This window comes from Harpegnathos saltator, unplaced genomic scaffold, assembly GCF_003227715.2.
Source record: "Harpegnathos saltator strain DR-91 unplaced genomic scaffold, Hsal_v8.6 scaffold716, whole genome shotgun sequence".
Lineage (NCBI taxonomy): Eukaryota > Metazoa > Arthropoda > Insecta > Hymenoptera > Formicidae > Harpegnathos > Harpegnathos saltator.
Genome location: NW_020230556.1, coordinates 51710 through 72841, shown reverse-complemented (window position 1 = coordinate 72841; position 21132 = coordinate 51710). Strand labels below are relative to the sequence as shown.

General features: G+C 38.0%; 2 protein-coding genes across 5 annotated transcripts in view; one reads left to right on the top strand and one right to left on the bottom strand.

Moving 5' to 3' along the window:
* The window catches only part of LOC105186858 (solute carrier family 35 member G1), a 74747-nt gene that overhangs the window by 3726 nt on the left and 49889 nt on the right, over positions 1-21132 (top strand).
* LOC105180859 (uncharacterized) lies at positions 1281-4391 on the bottom strand. Of its 4 annotated transcripts, none has more exons than XM_025305809.1 (5): positions 3750-4389; positions 3499-3681; positions 3336-3425; positions 2642-3260; positions 1284-2560 (listed from the first exon to the last, which is right to left on the bottom strand). In XM_025305809.1, exons 2-5 carry the CDS (start codon positions 3661-3663, stop codon positions 1464-1466), a joined length of 1971 nt encoding a protein of 656 aa, XP_025161594.1. In that variant the 5' UTR covers positions 3664-3681; positions 3750-4389; the 3' UTR covers positions 1284-1463. The 4 variants fall into 4 exon arrangements, with proteins under 4 accessions (XP_025161595.1, XP_025161594.1, XP_025161593.1 ...); XM_025305811.1 differs by having other exon boundaries at positions 2407-2516; positions 3750-4089; XM_025305808.1 differs by having other exon boundaries at positions 1284-3260.

Here is a 21132-nt window from a genome sequence, read left to right as displayed (position 1 = left end):
TCGAACCTCAGGAGCGTGTTTCCAATAGTTTCCACGTCACCCATGAGGTACTATTGTTGACGCGTTTTTTTTAAGTGGCATCCCCAGTAGGCCTCTTCATTTTTGAAAAATGAAGTTTATAAAAAATGAGAAGTATTCTTCTTTAAGCGACGATTCCTTACCACGTCTTATGCGGCTCGTTACATGCAATATCCAAATTGACGTTTCCACTCTTACCAATAAAATACGCCGAAAGTCGAATTGAATATTCTTCATTTAACATATTTTATTATATATTATACAATATTATACAATATTTCGCTTCTGTTCAATTAGTTACGGGTTGTTATAGTCATCAGTGGATTAGGCTTACTGGGGATACCACTTAAAAAAAACGCGTCCACAATAGTACTTCATGGATGATGTAGGAAACTATTGGAAACACGCTCCTGAGGCTCGAGCGGCTTGTAGGAAGCGCGCGGAGCGGCGAGGTAAAGGGAATAGCGGTGGGCGGAGATAGTCGAAAATCGGCCGTCGCGTGCACATTTTGCCGAGCTCTGGTTCAAGCTATAAAAAAAACACAACTTCAGACATGTATGTCGACTACATTAGAGTGCCTCTAATCAGAGTGACGATACTTGAATATCTCTTTTCATTGGTCCGCCATGTTTTATCCGTTCCCGCCAGTTATTAAACGAGTTTTTTCGCATTTTCGGAAAACATATTATCACAGTAACATATAAAACAATGATACTTATTGTTAACAAATACATAAATGAAAATAAACAAATGGTGCGTAAATAAAATATTATTTAATGCCAAAATAATGTTTCATTGCACAAAACATTGTAATCATGTTGCACAACAATTATTGTAAGTACATTTAAATAAACTGAAAATAAACTTGAAATAAACTTGAAATAAACTTGAAACAAACTTGAAATAAACTTTAAATAAACTTGCAACACACTTGCAATAAACTTTAAATAAACTTAGAACTATAATTTAATTAATAGACGTATATAGATTTGCAGTTATTTGAACGAATGATGCATCGCCATGGACTTGCTGTCATAGAATTTACGATTCGGTAATACAATTTTACGTTTATTTTTAAATTGCAAACGCAATGTAGCGTATTTGTGGAATAATTTCAAACGCATGTTATGGCAATCTGGAATGTGATCTGTGGGAACGGAGTCAAATAAGCTAACTAAAAACTTATGTAGATCTACATTACGCATATTAGTAAAATACGGACTATAATGTCTATAAATATTTTCCATTCGTAAAAAAACCTGAAATGTTGGCTTATTAACAAAATATAAGGTATTAGTATTATAACATCTAATTCTCACAAATTCCGAGTATTGAAAAGTTTGTGGTTTTTTTGAAACGACAGATCGCACACAAGTATTGCATGTCCTACATATTTTTATTATAGATGACAAACAATATCCTGCAACGTTGTATAAACAATTCATCTATATATTATTATATTCTGTCACTACGCTTATGTCAAAAGGAGGAATGTTCTCTACAATTGTAGATGCATCAGATACAAACGGCTGAGATACATTATTTTTTTTAGATGTTAAATAATCTATAGAACCAGGAAGATATTCGCTATCATCAATCTCATAGTTTCCTGTCAATATTGGTTTTGTAAACATGGATATGGCAACCAGTTTTAAATTATTTTTAAATTGTAAAGCATCTGAAATCACATGTCTTTGTCGCAAAACTGAGAATACATTTTCAACGCAGTCCTGCGTAAAACGATCTGTCGAAACAAATTTAAAGTTGCGCTCGTTTAACAAAAATTCAACTAAGTCAATAACTGATGTAGTGGAAAGTATAATTCCTCTTTGTACAGGTTTAAATACTCCTTTATTACCTATTTTTATGTTGGTAAATAGCTCAATTACTTCACGTAAGAAAGAAATACTGTCATTGTATATGTCAATGTTTTTTAAACCTAAAGCTAAACAACATGACCTAGAAGTCATCAATGAGAACCACCTGGACATTTGTTTCACAAACCACGCGGTAGTATATAACTCTGGTTTCTGATTCTCTTTGGCTAAAAATTCTAAAGAACTACTGACATAGGTTGAGAGAACAGACCGTACTTTATTGACACGCATTTTATTATAAGTGTTAGTACAATGAATATCATCGTGACGTAATTTAGGTGTTAGGTAAAATTCTAAGTCCTTTTGAGATTCAATTAAGTCATTAAAATGTGCACTTTCAACTCTATTTGATGGTAAGTTATATTTGGTAACGATTTGCTCCGGCAACAGAAAAAATTGATTTGAAAACAATGATTCTTTTAAATTTTTCAAAAGATGTGGCACATCTGCAATAAAATATAGGACTCTATCGGGATTAGAAGGATGAGGTATATAATTTTTAACACTAGAATACCGTCCCACATTTATTCCATAACATTTCCATATCTTATCATTTCCTGGACCCATGACAGAAGTTACGTAATTGACATGAAGACCAATGTCCTCAGCTTTTTTAATTATCTGAAATATTATGTCTTTCATAGTTTCCCCATTAAAGGAGCCACCTGTATAATAGTAACCTATGATATGCTTCCATCGACTAACTGTATCAGTTAGCATAAATATCAAAGCATGCGTTGCTGTACCTTGTTCATGTGGCAGCGTTATATTTCGAAGTAATGTCTTTGTTGATGAATCATACACATGTTTAGGTGTTATATTCATCTCATCAAGAACGAGTCCACATTCTCTGTCGGTATCATTTTGAAATGTACTCACTTTCATTTGTAAAAAGTGAAACATGTCATTTGAAATACCACTCTCAAATTTTAAATTTTCTATTCGTCGTTGTAAAATGCGCAAACTTGGAAGATGTATTTTTTGTTGCAGAAATTCTTCATATCCAGTTATACCACACGCAAACCTTAACTTAAGTGCACGTTGAACAGTTATATTAGACCAACATTTTGTACTTCGGTGTTTTGTTAATAACGCTTTTATTTGATCTTCGTGGAATACCTTCTTTAATACTTGTTTGTATTTATTATTCGTATCGCTCTTTTGGAGTGATTGTATTTGTGAACGCAATACCTTATTCTGTTTACGTAAGAGCATTATACGTTGTTGCAGTTTTTCATTTCTTTCTTCCAGCTTCTTATTAGCAATTTTCTCTTTTGTATCGCTAGCAGGTGAAGTACACACTTTATCCTTTAACGATGATATAGTTAGGACAGGAGCAGGTTCAACAGTGTCATTTATAACCATCTACAACAATATAATACAATATTTACACATAGTTTCTTTCAGTAGTACATATACATTCTCTTATTTCTATTTTACCTGTTTCTCATTTACTTCAATGTGTTCTATATCATTTAACAATGATGTAGTAGGAGCAGGAGCAGGTTCAACTATGTCATTTATAACCGTCTACAACAATATAATGCAATCTTCAAAAATACTTTCTTTCAGTAGTATATATATTCTCTCATTTCTATTTTACCTGTTTCTCATTTACTGCTATATGTTTTTCATAAACGGGCTGCTGTGTTTCCTCAATGGTATTAGGTATCGTAACAGGAATTTGTTTCTTTACAAAATATTCAAAAATTGTAGGTACTGCGTTATGTTTCAATTTTCTTTTCTTATCGCTCCTCTGTTCCCACATTTCAGGTTGAAAGTGTACCTATATTACCGTAACATTTAATTGAATAGTAAACATATTCTATATTTGTACATAATAAATAATTTTACCTCGCATACACATGAATGTTTTGCTGGCGTCCAATTATACTTTGTATTTATACGTTCTATCCATTATCGTCGACGTTCATCATCTCTCGGGATTATTTTCAGAATATATCCCTTTTCTGAGGAATTGTTGCAAAATGGTATGGTACATCCAACCATTTTGCAATAATTAACGAAACTATAAAAACTATAAAAACGAAAATATAAACAGTTATCAAACGCTTACAGGTTATACGAATGTTTGTGTTACTTTTTGCACTATGTTCCGATATTTACGGTCAGTTCATAAATTGTACATTTCATAGATTTTCAGTACTGACGGCGTATGTCTGAACACACCTGATTTCGATAAAACATGGCGGACCTTCCAACTTGTCGCCACTCTGATTAGAGGCACTCTAGGCTCGACTAAAAGCGGCCCGTGACACCTCACCTTCTTCTCTCTGCTTATGGATTGCGATATTTTATAAATTCAGGGACTTTAGGCTCGAGCTAGAGACCCTCTAATAAAGAGTCTGGACACCAGGATTTCGGCGTAATTGGTTTACGAACCGGTGGCGTGGAAATGGCGGCACCAATAGAAAACCTTGCTTACTTAGCACGAACGGGTAGATAATTTGGATGTCAGGTAATGTGTCTTCTGGATAGCGTCATATATTATTTTGTTTAGCATAAACACATGAGAAGTAAAGAATTTTATAAACGAATTCAACATTTATAAAAGAAACATAATATTTTTCATGAATTTATGCAGAGAAACAGATATGGGTCCATACTCTGAAATTTTATTATTTTATTTATTTATTTATTTATTTTTTTTTTATTTTATTTATTTTATTAATTTTATTTTATGTTACAACATTATAATTCTATTAATAAGCACAAAAAATATTTTCCTCATTTTTAATTACATACCGTTATATGTCACTGATTAATACGTTTCTGCCACAGAATTTTTCACGATTCCGGTCTAAAGAGCCAATTTGATTTAATCATGTTATATTATTAAAAACTTTAATAATAGTACATAGTAATAATCAAAAAGCTTAAAAAATGTTTTTTTTTAGAAAACATTTTTTTTCTCTTTCCTGAGGCCATCTATTCATATTTACATTGTTATGCTACGAGTTTCCTTGTAGCTGTACAAATATGGCAAGTAATGAAGGGACGAGATAACTCGTAGTTAGGCGTCTTGGGCAAGTAAACAACCTACGAGATATCTCGTAGTTGGCAGTCAACGTATTAATATATAAATGACATAAATGAAACTTCTTCGTAGCAGATAAATTAAACTGATGATGTTATCTCCCACATTTGGCCTAAGGCTGTTCTTTTTAACTGCACTATTAAACTGATACTTTTTGCACCATTGTGCAGCTAAAAAGAACACATTGAGTCGGCCATTTTCAGGCCCGTGTCCAGACTCTCTATTAGAGGGTCTCTAGGCTCGGCTAAAAGCGGCCTATGACACTTCTCCTTCTTCTCTCTGGCTTCAGTATGGGCCGATGCCATTAGGTGCTTATTGCGTCATATCTTGTAAATCCTTTAAAATTAAGTTTAATACCTAATATATGCTTCTCTCCGCCATTTACCCCCTCAACGCTTCGGATACCAAGAGGATGCAAATCGGATTGCGGGCATCACACGACGGGACAACGTTCGAACCTACAATAAAACTATCTGGCAATACTTTTAGGGATCCAGTTCGACTTCGTCACATGAGAAGAGTTTAAGGAGTACATGAAACACACAGGCGATTACTTGCGCTTGGTAACCAAGATTATGCTGGAGCCAGTCCATATGAATAATATGACTATCACTTTTATCACAGCGTACGGGGCAAGGGCGATCATGGTAAGTGAAAATATGAAAATGGCAAAGGTGACACCGCATTAAAGAGGATGCCTACCGATTCAGCCCAGAAATAACAGCCGCCGATGAAGAAACGAAAAGTCTACACAGTAAACATCATGTAGACGACATCTTTTGATAGGCTAAAACTTATAACAAAATGTATTGACGCTCGATGTGGACAATTACAGTCGTTTGCAAAATTTGTAAACGATTGCGCCCGATTCCTCGAAACGAAGATAGAACTCACAACTTACGTTGTCAGACTCCCCAAGAAAAACTTAGACGAGGACGTCGTGAAACAAATGCTCGTCGAAAACTATCAGGAAATCAAGCAAAATGCCGGCAACTAAAAGATTTAACGTTTTTAGATACTTATTTTCCCATTGCATTTTAAGAAATTACCTTGATTTATTTAAATAAAATTGTACGAGCAATTATAATAAATGTCTCATCTTAATCATGAAAAATGAAATGTGAATTTCATAATTCTATGAAATAATTCTATGAAAAATGTTATACATTCCTTTCTCTGTATCTTTTTCCTTTTCCCTGTGATTTTCCCTGTGAGTTCGAGGTAACAAATCCCATCGTAAACTTTTAGAATTTGAAAGCGAGGGATCCTCACAGGTAAAATATTGGGGTATATATAGACCGGAGGTATCGTCTTCCAACAATCGCTGGATAGTTTTCGTTTTCGAAATTATCATCGCCTACTCGAACATGCTCGCGCACGCTCACGTGATTTAAAAGCAAGGGTCTCAGGGTTCGAGTCCCATGAGGCCTAGAATTTTCCAAAATTTTTCACGTGTAACGTCGATACTTTCCGTATGTATGCAATATAACTAGTTTCCATCAGGGTATAAGCAGTAGCGCAGTGCATAAGACGCTTGACTCAAGAGCCAGTGACCCCAGGTTCGAATCCGGCAGGGCCCATAGGATTTTTCCAGAACTTCTCGCATGCGGCACTAACACACACTCATACACACTCCCTCTTTATATATGTATGCTGTGAAACCAGTTTCTACCAAAGAGTAGTAGTAGCATAGAGTACGAGGGCGGTCCGATAATATTTAGCCTCACCGCCCGATGGCGCCACTATCGCAAGAGAAATTTACTATCGTGTAGTACATTCTCGTAGACGGCTACTGTCAAAATTTCAGCCGAATCGGACTCGTAGTTTTGTTTTGACCGCGTGTGGAAGCGGGCGTGTCCGCGGATTTTAGAAAAATGGAAAAAGAGCAATATCGGTCGGTGATTCGATTCTTGTTTTTGGAAGGGAAATTGCGCAGCGAAATCAAAGAGCTCTTGGATGCTGTGTACGGTGACTCTTCTCCTTCGATGGCGACCGTCAAAAATTGGTTTAACGAGTTTCAACGTGGTCGCACATCGGTTTTTGATGAACCACGCCCAGGTGTCCCGAAAACGGCTACCACGGAGGATAACATGACAAAAATCCACGATCTCGTATTGGCAGACCGCCGATTGAAGGTGCGCGAGATAGCTGAGACAGTAGGCATCTCAAAAGACCGCGTGGGTCATATCCTGCATGAAATTTTGGGCATGAGAAAGCTGTCGGCGCGATGGGTGCCGCGTTTGCTCACTCCGGACAACAAGCGCAACCGTGAGACCACTTCAGAACAGTGTTTGACGCTGTTTAAGCGCAATCCGAAGGAGTTTCTGCGTCGTTTCGTGACCGTCGACGAAACATGGATCCACTGGTACACACCAGAGACTAAGGAACAGTCGAAACAGTGGACTTCACCCGACGAACGTGCTCCGAAGAAGGCGAAGACTGTCCTATCGGCCGGAAAGGTGATGGCCACCGTTTTCTGAGATTCACAAGGTGTGATCTACATCGACTACCTGGAGAAGGGCAAAACGGTCACAGGGCTGTACTATGCCGAATTATTGGGCCGATTCGACGCCGAATTGCAGAAAAAACGGCCCCATTTGGCGAAGAAAAAGTGCTCTTCCACCATGACAACGCACCGGCTCACACCTCCGCCCTCGCCACGGTCAAATTGGTCGAATTGGGCTACGAACTGCTGCCCCATCCACCGTATTCTCCAGATTTGGCCCCGTGCGACTTCTTTTTGTTTCCAATCTTAAAAAAGTCACTCGCCGGGCAGAAATTTGAGTCGAATGAGGAGGTCATCGCCGCCACGGAAGCCTATTTTGCAGACCTCGAGAAAACGTATTTCTCAAACAGGTTAAAGAAGTTGGAGCATCGCTGGGTCAAGTGTATCGAGCTAAAAGGAGACTATGTTGAGAAATAAGTCGCCACTTTTCCAAAATTTTCGTTTTTCTTTTGTAGGCTAAGTACTTATCGGACCACCCTCGTAGGTAAGGCACTTGACTCAAGAGAGCCTGAGGTGTCCCTCAGGTTCGAGTCTTGCAATGCCTAGGAAATTTTTCCAAAACGTAATATATAAATTATTTTGCTGACCAACAGCTAGAATGAATCGCCAACTCTCAATGTGAATAATAAAAATTTGATATTTAGATTATGCTAATTTTTAGATTATGCTAAGTTTTAGTCAGCTGATTCAAATTTCCGCTATTTACTAGCCGCGTCTATAATTTGCATACTACTGTAATCAAAAAGTATCCGAACTTTATTTTTTAAAAATCGCGGGTAAACTGTAAATCAAATCTGTTTGCTTTCTCAAGTTGATACACATGTCTTTCACATTTGATGAAAAAATCATGGCGTTCCTTCAAGCCATTTGAAAGTGGCAGTTGTTTATGTCAGTGAAGATTGTTGTGCACGGCGATTTTTACGATGTCGAAAAATATGGAGCAAAGAATTGGTTTGAAATTTTATGTTGCAAATGAAATCTCGTTCACAAACGCATTCAAAATGTTGCAAAAAGTTATGGCGATGACTGTTTATGGAAAACAAGTATGTTTGAGTGGTATAAGAAGTTTCAAGAAGGACAAGAATCCGTTGAAGACGACCCACTCTCTGGAAGACCATCTGGAAAACCATCAACGTCAACGGATGACGCATACAATAAGAAAGTGAAAAAATTAGTGCTCCAAAATCGTCGATTGACTATGCGAGAGATAACAGATGAAGTTGGAATATCATTTGGATCGTGCCAGCACATTTTGTCCACTGTACTGGACATGAAACGGGTCGCATCGCGCTTGATTCCGAAAAACCTGAATTTTCTCCAAAAAGATAATCGAATATTGGTGTCGTCTGAGATGATTTCTACGGTATCCAGAGACAGCACATACATGAAACGAATCATAACTGGTGATAAAACATGGATTTGCCAATACGACGTCGAAATAAAGCAACAATCATCGGAATGACGTTTGAAAAAAGAAGCAAGACCGAAGAGGGCTCACCGTTTGCAGTCAAAAGTTAACGTCATGCTCACGGTTTTCTTTGATCATCGCGGTGTTGTGCACCAGGAATTTCTTTCAACTGGTCAAAAAGTCAATGCAAAACACTACTTGTCCGTCATGAGGCGTTTGTGCGAAGCAATCCATAAGAAACGACCGGAATTGTAGGAAAACAACTCGTGGATTTTGCATCACGACAACGCACCATCACATACCTCGACACTTGTGCGTAAATTTTTGACAAAAAACTAAACAAATGTTGCTCCGCAAGCACCGCTATCCACCAGACATGACCCCCTGCGACTTTTTCCTGTTCTCCCTACTGAAAGAACCACTTCACCGACAGCGTTTCGAATCGATTGAGGACATCAAAGAAAAATCGTTGCGTGAATTGAAGGCCATATCGTCTGCCGCGTATGAGCGATGTTTACATGTCTGGCTCAAACGCCTGCATATGTGCATTGTAAGCAATGGGGATTACTTTGAAAGAGACTATAAGAATTTTGGTGATTGAATTATAATTTTGATTTTTAAAAATAAAATTCGGATACTTTTTGACCACAGTAGTATGTAAAAAAATCGACCAATTAGACCTTGGGGGTAGGTATAGCTCGTCAAAATATTCCCCCTCCACTCGATCTCTGGCGACGGGTGGGCGTGGTCTATTGGCGCCAGAAGTAGAGTGGAGGGGGAATGTTTTGACGAGCCATACTTATCCCCATACTACTCACCCTGAAGAAAAGGGTTTCGAAACCCGGCATGCTGTTTTGTTTTCTTTTCTTATTTTCTTCCTCCTATATATGAAAATGTTATTCAATGCAGTCAGTATTGATATGTTTAATATACAGGGTGTCCCAAAAGTAACAGACCACCCTAATAACTCTTCAGTATTTAAGTTTCAAGGAAAATGATCTGAATGAAAGTTGTAGGAATTTAAGTGAGCTATCTTGACTTTGACCTTGAGCTCTATTTTCAAGGTCATTTGAAGGTCAACTTGCGTTTTTTAAATAGGAACCCTTATTTTTTATTACACTATATTTTTCTACTAGTTAATTTGAACAACTTTTGTCTAAAACATTTTTTATTTGTATAATATTTTTTGGGATATTTGAGACAAACTTGATAACTTTTTCAATATTTAACTTACGATATCTCGCTAACTATTTGTCGGAAGAAAAAGTGGTACGAGACTTTCTTACATTATTTAGTTTCAAGAATATATTGTTACAATAGCGCTCTGACTTTTGTTAACTTACTGACTTTTGGAAATTTCAAAATCATCAAATCAACAAAAATCAGGACGCTATTGTAAAAATATATTCTTGAGACTAAATAAAGCAAGAAAGTCTAGTACCACTTTTTCTTGCGACAAATAGTTAGCGGGATATCGTAAGTTAAATATTGAAAAAGTTATCAAGTTTTCCTCAAAAAATATTAGACAAATAGAAAAATATTTTAGACAAAAGTTATTCAAATTAACTAGCTGAAAAAAACAGTGTAATAAGAAATAAGGATTCCTATTTAAAAAACGCACGTTGACCTTCAAATAACCTTGAAAATAGAGGTCGAGGTCAAAGTGAAGGTCATCATAAGGTAGTTCACTTAAATCCCTACAACTTTTATTCATATCATTTTCTTTGAAACTTCAATACTGAAGAGTTATTAGTGGTCCGTTACTTTTGGGACACCCAGTATATTTAACTTATGACATAATTATGTGTAAAATACTTATGCTTTATATATATGGTATGTATATTCAGGAGGCGCGCATCTAGTATGCTGATAGAAAATAGGCAGCTGGATCGACAGTATCGGCAGCCCCTCACTTTCATATTATAATTACATATTAATATTTATTGTGGAATGTGCAATAATGTAAACAACTTCTGTATTATTATAAACGAAAATACTAATTAACTACACAATTTATTTAACAATTATCAATATTTATAAAAAAATATTTAATAATTATCAATATCTCCGCTAGTAGTGAGAAATTGTTTACATTATTGCATTCCAAAATAAATAATAACAATTTTAGCAGTATTACATCGTTATATTAGCGTAATATTAGCGGCATTACATCGTTTTGACAGTTCGGTTACATGTACTACTGCACTGAGAAAAGAAAGTTTGAGTTAATGAAATTTTGCATGAACTGTTGAGGTTCGTTAAACGAGACAGTGGTGGCGGTAAAGGCTTCAATAAAAACTTAGTTTTATTTGAGAAAGGAGTCCTGTTGACTTGACCCTCTTGCTAGCGTGCTACAGATGTAGTCTTAGAGATATTGCGTATATATGCAATATGTGCGATATTGCAATAGATGTGCGTTCGGTTTGGTTGGCCGGTGATTAAACTCTGAACGTTCCTTCGGCGACGGCAGTCGGTTTATCCAGGCTCGTCGTTGAAGGAATCTGCAAGCTTTGCGGAAACATTGCGCCACTTGCGACCTTCGTCCATGTCGACAATGTATTATTTGCCTGCTGCATGTTTTGAACATTTCTGCTGGGTGGCGTGATGCTTAGCTTGCAGCACATGCGGCGCAGGCGGATTTGTTTGGCATTTCCGCCAATATAATTAATGCATATTAATTATAGGTAATTCGTCGTACTCATTTAGGGCATGACAGAGTGAAAAAAAATCGTTCACGCAAATGTTTAATCGATTGAACAAATTGTATAATTGCTGTGATGAGATGTCAATTAATTCAATGATTGCGATTTGATCAGTAATTATATCAATTTATTGTTGCACTAATGCGTAATTTGTCCTATATACAGGGTGTCCCGAGAGGAAAGGCCAATATTTCGTGGAGGTATAGAATGAGGTAATATAAGGCAAAAGTATAATATAAACATGGTGTTGTTTATTACTGGTTTCCGAGATACAGCTATGTTAAATTATACGTCGGAATTGTCTAATATGAGTTGAAGTTTACTGCAATTACATTGTAATACATCTATCATAACAAATTTTCGAATATTTGGTTCGAATATTTTATCAGTGTACTTCGATACATTTGTCACATCTTGTGAGAACGTGGCGGGTTGCGCGCCGGAGGGCATCTTCACAGCCCCTAATTTGGTCAACAGCGGCTATTACACGTGCAATAAGTTAATCTCGTGTATTCACTTTAGTTTTATACACCTCGCACTTTAACCAACCCCACAAGCAGAAATCCAGGGAAGTTAGGTCGAGTGATCTTAATGGCCACTGCATTGTTCCACTGCGACCGATCCAGCGATGTGGAAACACTGCATTTAAGTGTTCTCTCACAAGATGTGTGTTATGAGGAGGTGCTCGGTCGTGCTGAAAATACATTGTTCTTCGTGTAGCCAGGGAAATATTTTCTAGTTGTTGTGGAAGCGTATTTTGTAAAAAGTCGAGGTAACTCTGCCCTGTCAAACGATGTTGTAAAATAACAGGACCAATCAGCATTCCATTAATCATTCCACACCATACGTTGACGAAGAAACGAACTTGGAAATTCTGTACAACAATGGCGTTAGGATTATCTTGCGACCAACGATGGATGTTACGCGTAGTATTTATGCTATTATGCGTAAATGTTACCTCGTCAGTGAAAAGTATGACGGGAATCAATTCACGATGATTCTGTAGCCACCGGCAAAACTGTAGACGTGTGGCTCTATTTCCTTCATGGAGGTTTTGCACTTGTTGCGGATGAAATGGGTACAGATGTTGGTCATGTAGTATCCGCCAGACACGTATCCGAGGAACGCCAGTACGTGCAGAGACTTTTTTTGTACTAGTCGTAGGGCTCCTTTGTACCATTTGAAGTACATTTTCTTCTTCCTAAACATTTCTCTCAACTCTATGTTCAGATGTGATGTGAGCACTAGGAAGTGTACCATTTTCACGTAAGCTGTTAAACATGTTTGAGAATACTTTTCGGTCTGGAATGCGGCGCATTGGAAAACGGGAATGACATTCTTTAACGGCTGCGGGAGCACTGTCATCACAATACCCATAAACATAAACCATATCTGCGTACTCTACATTAGAAAACACATGCGGCATGTTTGCAGTGTGTCACAAACAGCAGGACAGATCATCAGGTGTGTTTCGCTAACCTTTCCAACTGATACACAGCCTGCAGCGCTCCGTTACAGTGAAGAATGAAATCCCAATGACACGCCAACTTTAAATTCCGACATGTAATTTAACATAGCTATATCTCCGAAACTAATAATAAACGACATCATTGTTACGTCCTAGAGGAGGAACGCAACCCTTTCGTTCGCGAGTAAGGCGAACCTCGTTCGTACACGCGTGTTAGTGAACGGGTCAGGGACCCGACGGGTCCCTTTACTCGGGCACCGATGTACGACGAGCGGTCCGTTTTTCGGTCAGGGACGCGAATCCCTTTACCGGGGATAGGACCATGAGTTGACTGTTGGAAGGGTATATGTGATTTTGAAATCAATTGGAAAAAAATGAAATATAAACAGATTTATTAAAATGAGTATAATAACAAAATTAATTACGGCGCGGTTTAATACAATTGATGAATGACTGTGTATGTGTATGTGTGTGTGTATGAGAAGTGAAAGAAGGAGGAAATAATAAAAAAAAGGAAGGAATATGAGTAAAGAGTTAGTCGGGTGAGGGGGAGCGTGAGTGGTCGGGTGAATTTAAGGAAGTGGATAGTTCGGAGAAGGAAACTAGTGAATAAGATATCGAAGGGGTTGAAGGCGGGGACGCGTGTGTAGGAGAAGAAGGCGGAGTACCAGGGGAAAAACGAGGAAGAAGGTAAGGGGATAGGAGTGTAGGATCCGGGTGATAATCAGTTCCTAACGCTATATTAACTATGGCTCAGAGGTAGTGGATCTGAGACGTAAGTTGGTCTGGATCGCTAATATCAAAAACTGCTTCGAACGTTCGGAAAACGTGGTGGAGGGTTATTCCTATGTTGTAATAATGACCCACTAAAAACGGATTTCAATAATATGGGGAATTAATAAGATAGTGGTAGAAAAGGTAGAAGCAAAAAAACAGAACTTACTGCTGACTCCTGTTATCCCGAAGGTGAGCAAAAAATAAAATTGTCGTTTGGTAGCTCCTGCTCGGTAGGTTAAGTTGTGCTCGTCCACTCCCTTCCGGTTGTTCAATTATAACACAAACACTAATGCCTTTTGCTGATTTCTTTGAAGGTTTGCACAAACTCGGATATATGAATCGTAGATATATTATCTGAATGTCTGACTTGAAATCTAAATTCTGAATGTTCAAAATCCGAGTGAGAGTGTGACTGCCTTTTTCAGAGCAGAATTAGAAGTAGAAGTAGAAGTAGTGTGTCGCGGAGGCGGATTACCGCGGTTTTTATAGTGATAATCGGAGGCAGAAGCTATCAGGGTGGGTAGAGAGATGGCCTTTGAGGAAGGGGTGGATTGGTCTTAGTGGGAAAAAGTCTCAGCCATTAGCAAAGTTAAAAGACATCATGGGAGGAGACAGTTAGTTTTTGGAGATATGAATATGGAAGGGCTAAAGGGTGGAGCGTGGGTGTCTCATAGTTTCAGGTGGATATGATATGATTGGCTGAATGGATTAGGCGCGACAAACGTGGAGGTGGTGGATTCTTGAGATAGAGAAATGTATACAAGTGGCCGGCTGGAAAAATCGAAATGCCGTAAATCAAAGGCTGAGATCAGATTTTACGACTATCAGTGAAGTAAGCTTTGTTGGTTGACTGATAGGGCACATATGGTTTTTGATTGGGAAGATGTAAGTTTCAAGTTTTAGAGCAGGAATGCTCTGTGTTGCTTTGTTTTACTGAAGGTTTGTTAGCGCGGAGTTTCAAATTTTTATAGCTAGGACGACGGACACACTTGGCGAACACTACCCAGATATAAACTTTAAACGAAGACGTAGATTTTTACAACAGGGCACTGTTTCCTGTTATGGAATTTTCCCGAATCGCCTTTCATTTGGCGCGACGGCTGTTCGCCAGATGGGTCTGTTTCCTAATTTATATTTATATATGTATATATTCCTATTATAGTTATATTAGGAGAATATAAATCCGCGAGAGGAAAAGACAATTTTGTTAGTTAAATCTGCAGGACGTAACATCATGTTTATATAACATTTTTGCCTTATGTTACCTCATTCTATATCTCTACGAAATATTGACCTTTCCTCCCGGGACACCCTGTATATAATATTTCTTTGAAGATAAGGGGCTGCCAATACTGTTGACCCAGCTGCTTATTTTCTCTCAGCATATTAGGTGCGCGCCTTATGAATATATACACCATGCAAAGTATAAATATTTTGCATGCAGAATCTGCCAAAAGTTCGGGAACGGCTAATTATTTAAAAAAATAATGATTGTTTAAAACAATGTTTGAAATAAAAGTTGTAGGGCTTAAAGAAAGCTATCAGATATTGATAATTGTTTGTGTTCGCCTTTTGGCGAAGTCAAAAAGAGGCCTGGACCGCTCAGCAATGAGCTCGGGTTTCGACAGAAAGGAAGACACAGCCCTTTTGAGTTTCGTGGGATCGTTCCCTTTTATTTCCTCCTCTTGGGCGATGTTCGCCTCGCTTCTGGAAGGACGATACTCGCTGGTAGGAGCGCGAGCACCTCCCGAACCCGCGATCCCAATTTTGTTAACACAAAAGTTGATACAAGTTGAAAACGCTGACAATTTGGACGAAAATTAAGTTTGTACGTGGCACGTCCAGTCGAAGTATCAGCCAGTTGAAGCCGCAACCCAGTCTCCGTACGCGAAGGTTCGACCAGAGCGGTTGAGCAGCTGATTAGTGAAAAATGGCGCGAAACGAAGCGAAATTGATACTTGCAGTCGGTCTCGTGCGAATCTGAAATCTGATCGGAGTTAGGAACTGCGCTCGGCTCCTAACTTCGTTCTTACATTTAATTTTTGTTTTTCTTTGCTCGGAGATGGGACATTATCCGTTGTCGATTTAAAACTTTGCCAGGTTATTGGCGTTCATATGCCGACAAATAGTGCCAGCTCTGTGTGCTTAGCACGTGTACGTAGGCCCAAGTGCTCTGCGCGTCAGTGGTGGGAATAAAACACTACATAGCGCGGACACTCAGTCGCTTCTCTGCATACTAATACACAAATACTACGGCAGTGACGAACCGTAGGACCTCACACACACAAACACACACACACACACGCGCGCGCGCACACGCACACGCATACGCACACGTACACGCGCAAACGCATGCACACACGCGCGCGCGCGCGCGCACACACACACACACACACACAACCTAACCACCCACCCAAAGTTATAGCTTCCGAAGGACAATACTTTGAATAAAATATAATGCACCGTTCTTTTGAAATAAGCATAAGCTTTTGTTGCAGAAAACAGCAAGAATTAATTAAAGCACCTAATACACAACACCTTCTTGATCCCTCCAAATATAAAGCAATGTCTTATGACCATGAGTATTACGTTTTGGTGCCGATGTGGATGGTTGGCCTAGGTCTACTCATGATTCCTTATGTTTAGGATTGTCATAATGGATCCATTTTTCATCACCAGTGACAGTTCGGTTCCAAAAGTTCTTTTTTTTTGCCTGGAAATTAAAGTAGTGGTAATGGATACACGGTTCAGCATGTTCACTCCAGTCAATTCATGTAGCATTCATTTCTCTTCCTTTTGAATGATTTCCATTGCATATAAACGGTTAGAAACTACAACATTTTTGTCGAAATTACAACATTTAGTGCCTCAACCAATTCCTTGAGTGTTTGAGATCGATTTTAATCCAATAATGCTTGCAGTTTTTAAACAACTACCATAATATCACTACTTGCAAAAGTAAATCTTGGTGGACTAAATTCTATTGAAAAACATCTAATAACTTTAATTTAATATAATATAATCTAACAACTTTAATATAGCATGACTTTACAGTTTACTATATTTGCAGCTGGAGCTATCTAAATGCGAACAGCAGAAATTAACCGGAACATTTAATAATAAAAAAGAATTTGACTTTATGTGGAGACGTCAAAGTCAAATTTAAGTTAATTTTCGCTTTTTTTAAATGGTAATACATACATACATATACAGGGTGAAGAAAAAAGATGGAAACTCTTAAATATCTCAAAAGATATAAGTTTTACAGAAAAGTGTTTCAGACAAAAGTTATAAGGTTCAAAACGATGTACCAGGTGCGCAACTAAGTTTCCGGGTTTTTTTGATCAATGAAAAATGGAAAATTTCAAGAGAAATACAAAAAATGGTTTATTCAAAGTATCGTCCCTCGCAAGTTACACATTTTTGTCATCTCTCTGGCAATACATGAATACCGCGACGATAAAACGACGTGTCTTTGGACCAAAACCATTCACCCAACCAATTTTGCACTTCTTCGAAATTGGCCAAGTGTTGCCCAGCCAAGCCATGCGCCATCGACCGGAACAAATGATAATCGGAAGGGGCCAGGTTTGGCGAATACGGCAGGTGCGGTAGCAGATCCCATTTCAGCGTTTGATGGTATCCTGGATGATGGAAGTGCGATGGCACGGAACGTTGTCGTGCTGCAATATCACTCGTTCGTATCTCGTGTCCCATTCTGGCCGCTTTTTGAGCAATGCATGGTTCAAATTGATCAGTTGTTGTCGGTAGCGATGCCTATTGACAGTTTCGCCCGGTTTCAGCAACTCATAGTACATGATTCTTTTCTGGTCCCACCAAACACAGAGCATTATCTTCTTTTCGAAGCGATTTGGCCGTGCCGTCGATGTTGATGCTTCGCCAGGTGGAAGCCACGATTTATTGCGTTTGGAATTCTCGAAATATATCCACTTCTCATCGCCAGTAACAATTCGATGCAGGAAACTCTTTCTTTCATGCCGCAAAAGCAAAATTTCAGAAGTGGCTCTTCGATTTTCCATCTGTCTCTCAGTCAACTCATGCGGCACCCATTTTCCTTCCTCTTGAATTTTCCCATGGCATGTAAACGTTTGGAAATACCTTGGCGAGTCATGTTTAATGCCTCCGCAAGTTGATCTTGTATTTGCGTATCATCTTCATTCAATAACGCTTGCAGATCGGCGTCCTCAATTGTTTTTGGTCTTCCGGAGAGCTCCTTGTCCTCAGTGTCGAAATCACCACTTCTGAAGCATTTAAACCAATCTTCACAGGTAGTTTTCGATGGTGCATGTTCACCGTAGGCCTCCTGAAGCAAACAACGTGTTTCAACTGCACTTTTTTTCAAGTTAAAGCAGAAAAGCAAAACTTCCCGCAAATGCTGTTTATTTGGCACAAAACTCGACATCTTCGTTGTTAGAAAAAATATTTTTGCGTTGCGATATGTGTTGGTATTACGACTGGTTATTGTTAACAGATGTCCAAGCTATAAAAAAAACACAACTTCAGACATGTATGTCGACTACATGTGTCGTTAGCGCCATCCATGTGTGAAACCCGGAAACTTAGTTGTGCACCTGGTATTTACTGAACTCATCAGTTTAACCTTGAATGGTCAGGTCAATTGACAAGGTCAAGTCAAGATCAACTTATTTTTTTAATAGAAATCTCCATTTTCTACTATATCTATTTCTTTTATCAATTAATTTTAATAACTTTTATCTGAAACATTTTTTATTTGCCTAATATTTGTTGAGATATTTAAGGAAAACTTAGAAACTTTTTCAATATTTAACTTACGATATCTCGCCAACGGGTAACAGCGCGACTCTGTCGATCTAGCAACTATTGCCGGCATGCAGCGAGGGAAAAGACAATATATTACTATTTGGCTATGCATTAGTCTTATTTCGTCGTTCCTACGTCTCGCTGCAACAGTTCTCGTTCTGCAACAGTTGCTGGATTAATTGGACCGCACTTTTACCCGAGCGGATACAACGTTTCTTCATTCATCTCAGCGCTCACTCAGATTTCTATATTTAATAACTCGATAATTATTGTGAATAGTGTAAAACACTGCAGAAGTTTCACGTTTGTTTTAACTAATTCTACATTCCCATTAGCTATAACTACTTAAATTACCAAACATCCTGTATATATATTTTTAAATAGCTGCGTTTGTATAGTCCTTCTCATTACGAATGTAATACACTGTAACCAAAAGATCGTCCAAAAGGTCGTCTAAGATCAAATTATCAAATAAGGTCATCCCTGTAAGTGTATCATTAAGAAAACGAGGACTCATTATACAGGGTTCTCAAAAAGTCTTCGAACGATAAAATATCACGAAAACAATCAGTTTTTGGAAAAAATGTTTCATGCAAAAGTTGTAAGGTTTAAAACAATCTATTCACTGATCTTATCAGTTTGACCTTGGCTAGCGTCAACAAAGTCAGGGCAAAGTCACCTTGAACTTTTCAAATAGAATGCCCTACTTTTTTGGCATATTCTTATAACGTATTTCAAGAGCTTTCCGAAACACTACAACAAAGTATTTTTTTGATAAGTACATCCCGAGTTATGCTTCAAAGTTACAGTACCGTCGGCATTAGCATTACCCAAGGTAAACCGCGTGGAGGTTGCATGATCGGATTTACACCTCTTGTGCGTGTGCGTGCGTGCGTGCGTGCGTGCGTGCGTGCGTGCGTGCGTGCGTGCGTGCGTGCGTGATCTACACACACACACACATACAAGATGTGTAAATCCGATCGTGCAACCTCCACGTGGTACATTTTAGGTAACGCTAATGCCGACGGTATTGTAACTTTGAAGCTTCATAACTCGGGATGTACTTAACAAAAAAATATTTTGTTGTAGTGTTTGGAAAGCTCTTGAAATACGTTATAAGAATATGCCAAAAAAAGTAGGATATTCCGTTTGAAAAGTTTAAGGTGACTTTTCCCTGATCTTGTTGACGCTAGCCAAGGTCAAACTGATAAGACCAGTAAATATATAATTTTAAACCTTACAACTTTTGCTTGAAACATTTTTTCCAAAAACTGATTGTTTTCGAGATATTTTATCGTTCGAAGACTTTTTGAGAATCCTGTATATATTCGTAATACCGCATCAAACATTTGTTGATTATGGCCTCCGATGTGGTACAGTACCATACTAATAAATAAAGATCTTATATTCAATATTGTGAATTATTAGCTTACATTATTTATAAAACCTATATAAAACCTATATAAGTAACAGTTGTTTCGTTCGAAAATAATACGTCCAAAAATATTGCCATCCTTTTATACGAGAATGTTGTAAACTTGTATTTGATAATTTGACCTTTAAGGGGATCCTGGAGCGGCGACTGAACTCCAGTGGGATTGCGCCCTCATCTGAGCGGAACTAATAATGTCGGTAATACCAACACTTACAGTTTCGTTATCGACATTTATCGATATGTACATATAGACACGTTTCCACGTATATTGCGAAAATATACATTGGGTACGTTCACAACACTCAACAGTTGCGCAACTGTAGAGTAATTCGTCAATGCTATTGGTCTGAATGTAAAGACTCATCTACATTAGCTGTAAAGGCTCGTCTACAATAGCTGTAAGAGTAAGGCTGTAAGGCTGTAACGTAAGCTGTCAGCGAATGAAAATATTTCATTTCGTGCCTTACAACCTTACAGCCTTACTCTTACAGCTAGTGTAGACGAGCCTTAAGAGTAAGGCTGTAAGGCCGTAACGTAAGCTGTCAGCGAATGAAAATATTTCATTTCGTGTCTTGCAACCTTACAGCCTTACTCTTACAGCTAATGTAGACGAGCCTTAAGGACCAATAGTCACTAATCGCTCACTGAGCGGTTTTCTCCGCTGAACGCACCCATTATGAAAACATATAATATATATAATATATATTATAGTTCTTCAATATTCGCATTGCATATCGAAATATAGTCTATATATAAAGCAATCATTTAGAACACGCATAAAAATAGTAGTGAGAAATAGAAAGCCTTTTGCATTGTATTCTATGTGTTGAGACATAAGATATCTTGAAGTTTGACTGTTTTATCGTCCTGTACAAGTATACAAACGATTTTACAGCACATTGGTATCTATTTTTGTCACACACATATTTAGAATACAATTCCATAATTTGACTCACACTGTTTTCACTGTTTTTTTTTCGGTGCATTCTCAGAGGAATTTGCATGTATTCAACATGCAAATAATATATTTACAAAACTTGTTTTATGTCAATTATACATATAATTTATACGTATTCGTTC

Excerpts from the sequence above, each read along its gene's own strand:
- LOC105180859 (XM_025305808.1), bottom strand. The coding sequence starts at position 3,663 with ATGTGGGAACAGAGGAGCGATAAGAAAAGAAAATTGAAACATAACGCA. Across the intron at positions 3,426-3,498 it reads TAGCAGTAAATGAGAAACAG|ACGGTTATAAATGACATAGT; the intron begins GTAAAATAGAAA and ends ATATTGTTGTAG. Across the intron at positions 3,261-3,335 it reads TTGAAGTAAATGAGAAACAG|ATGGTTATAAATGACACTGT; the intron begins GTAAAATAGAAA and ends ATATTGTTGTAG.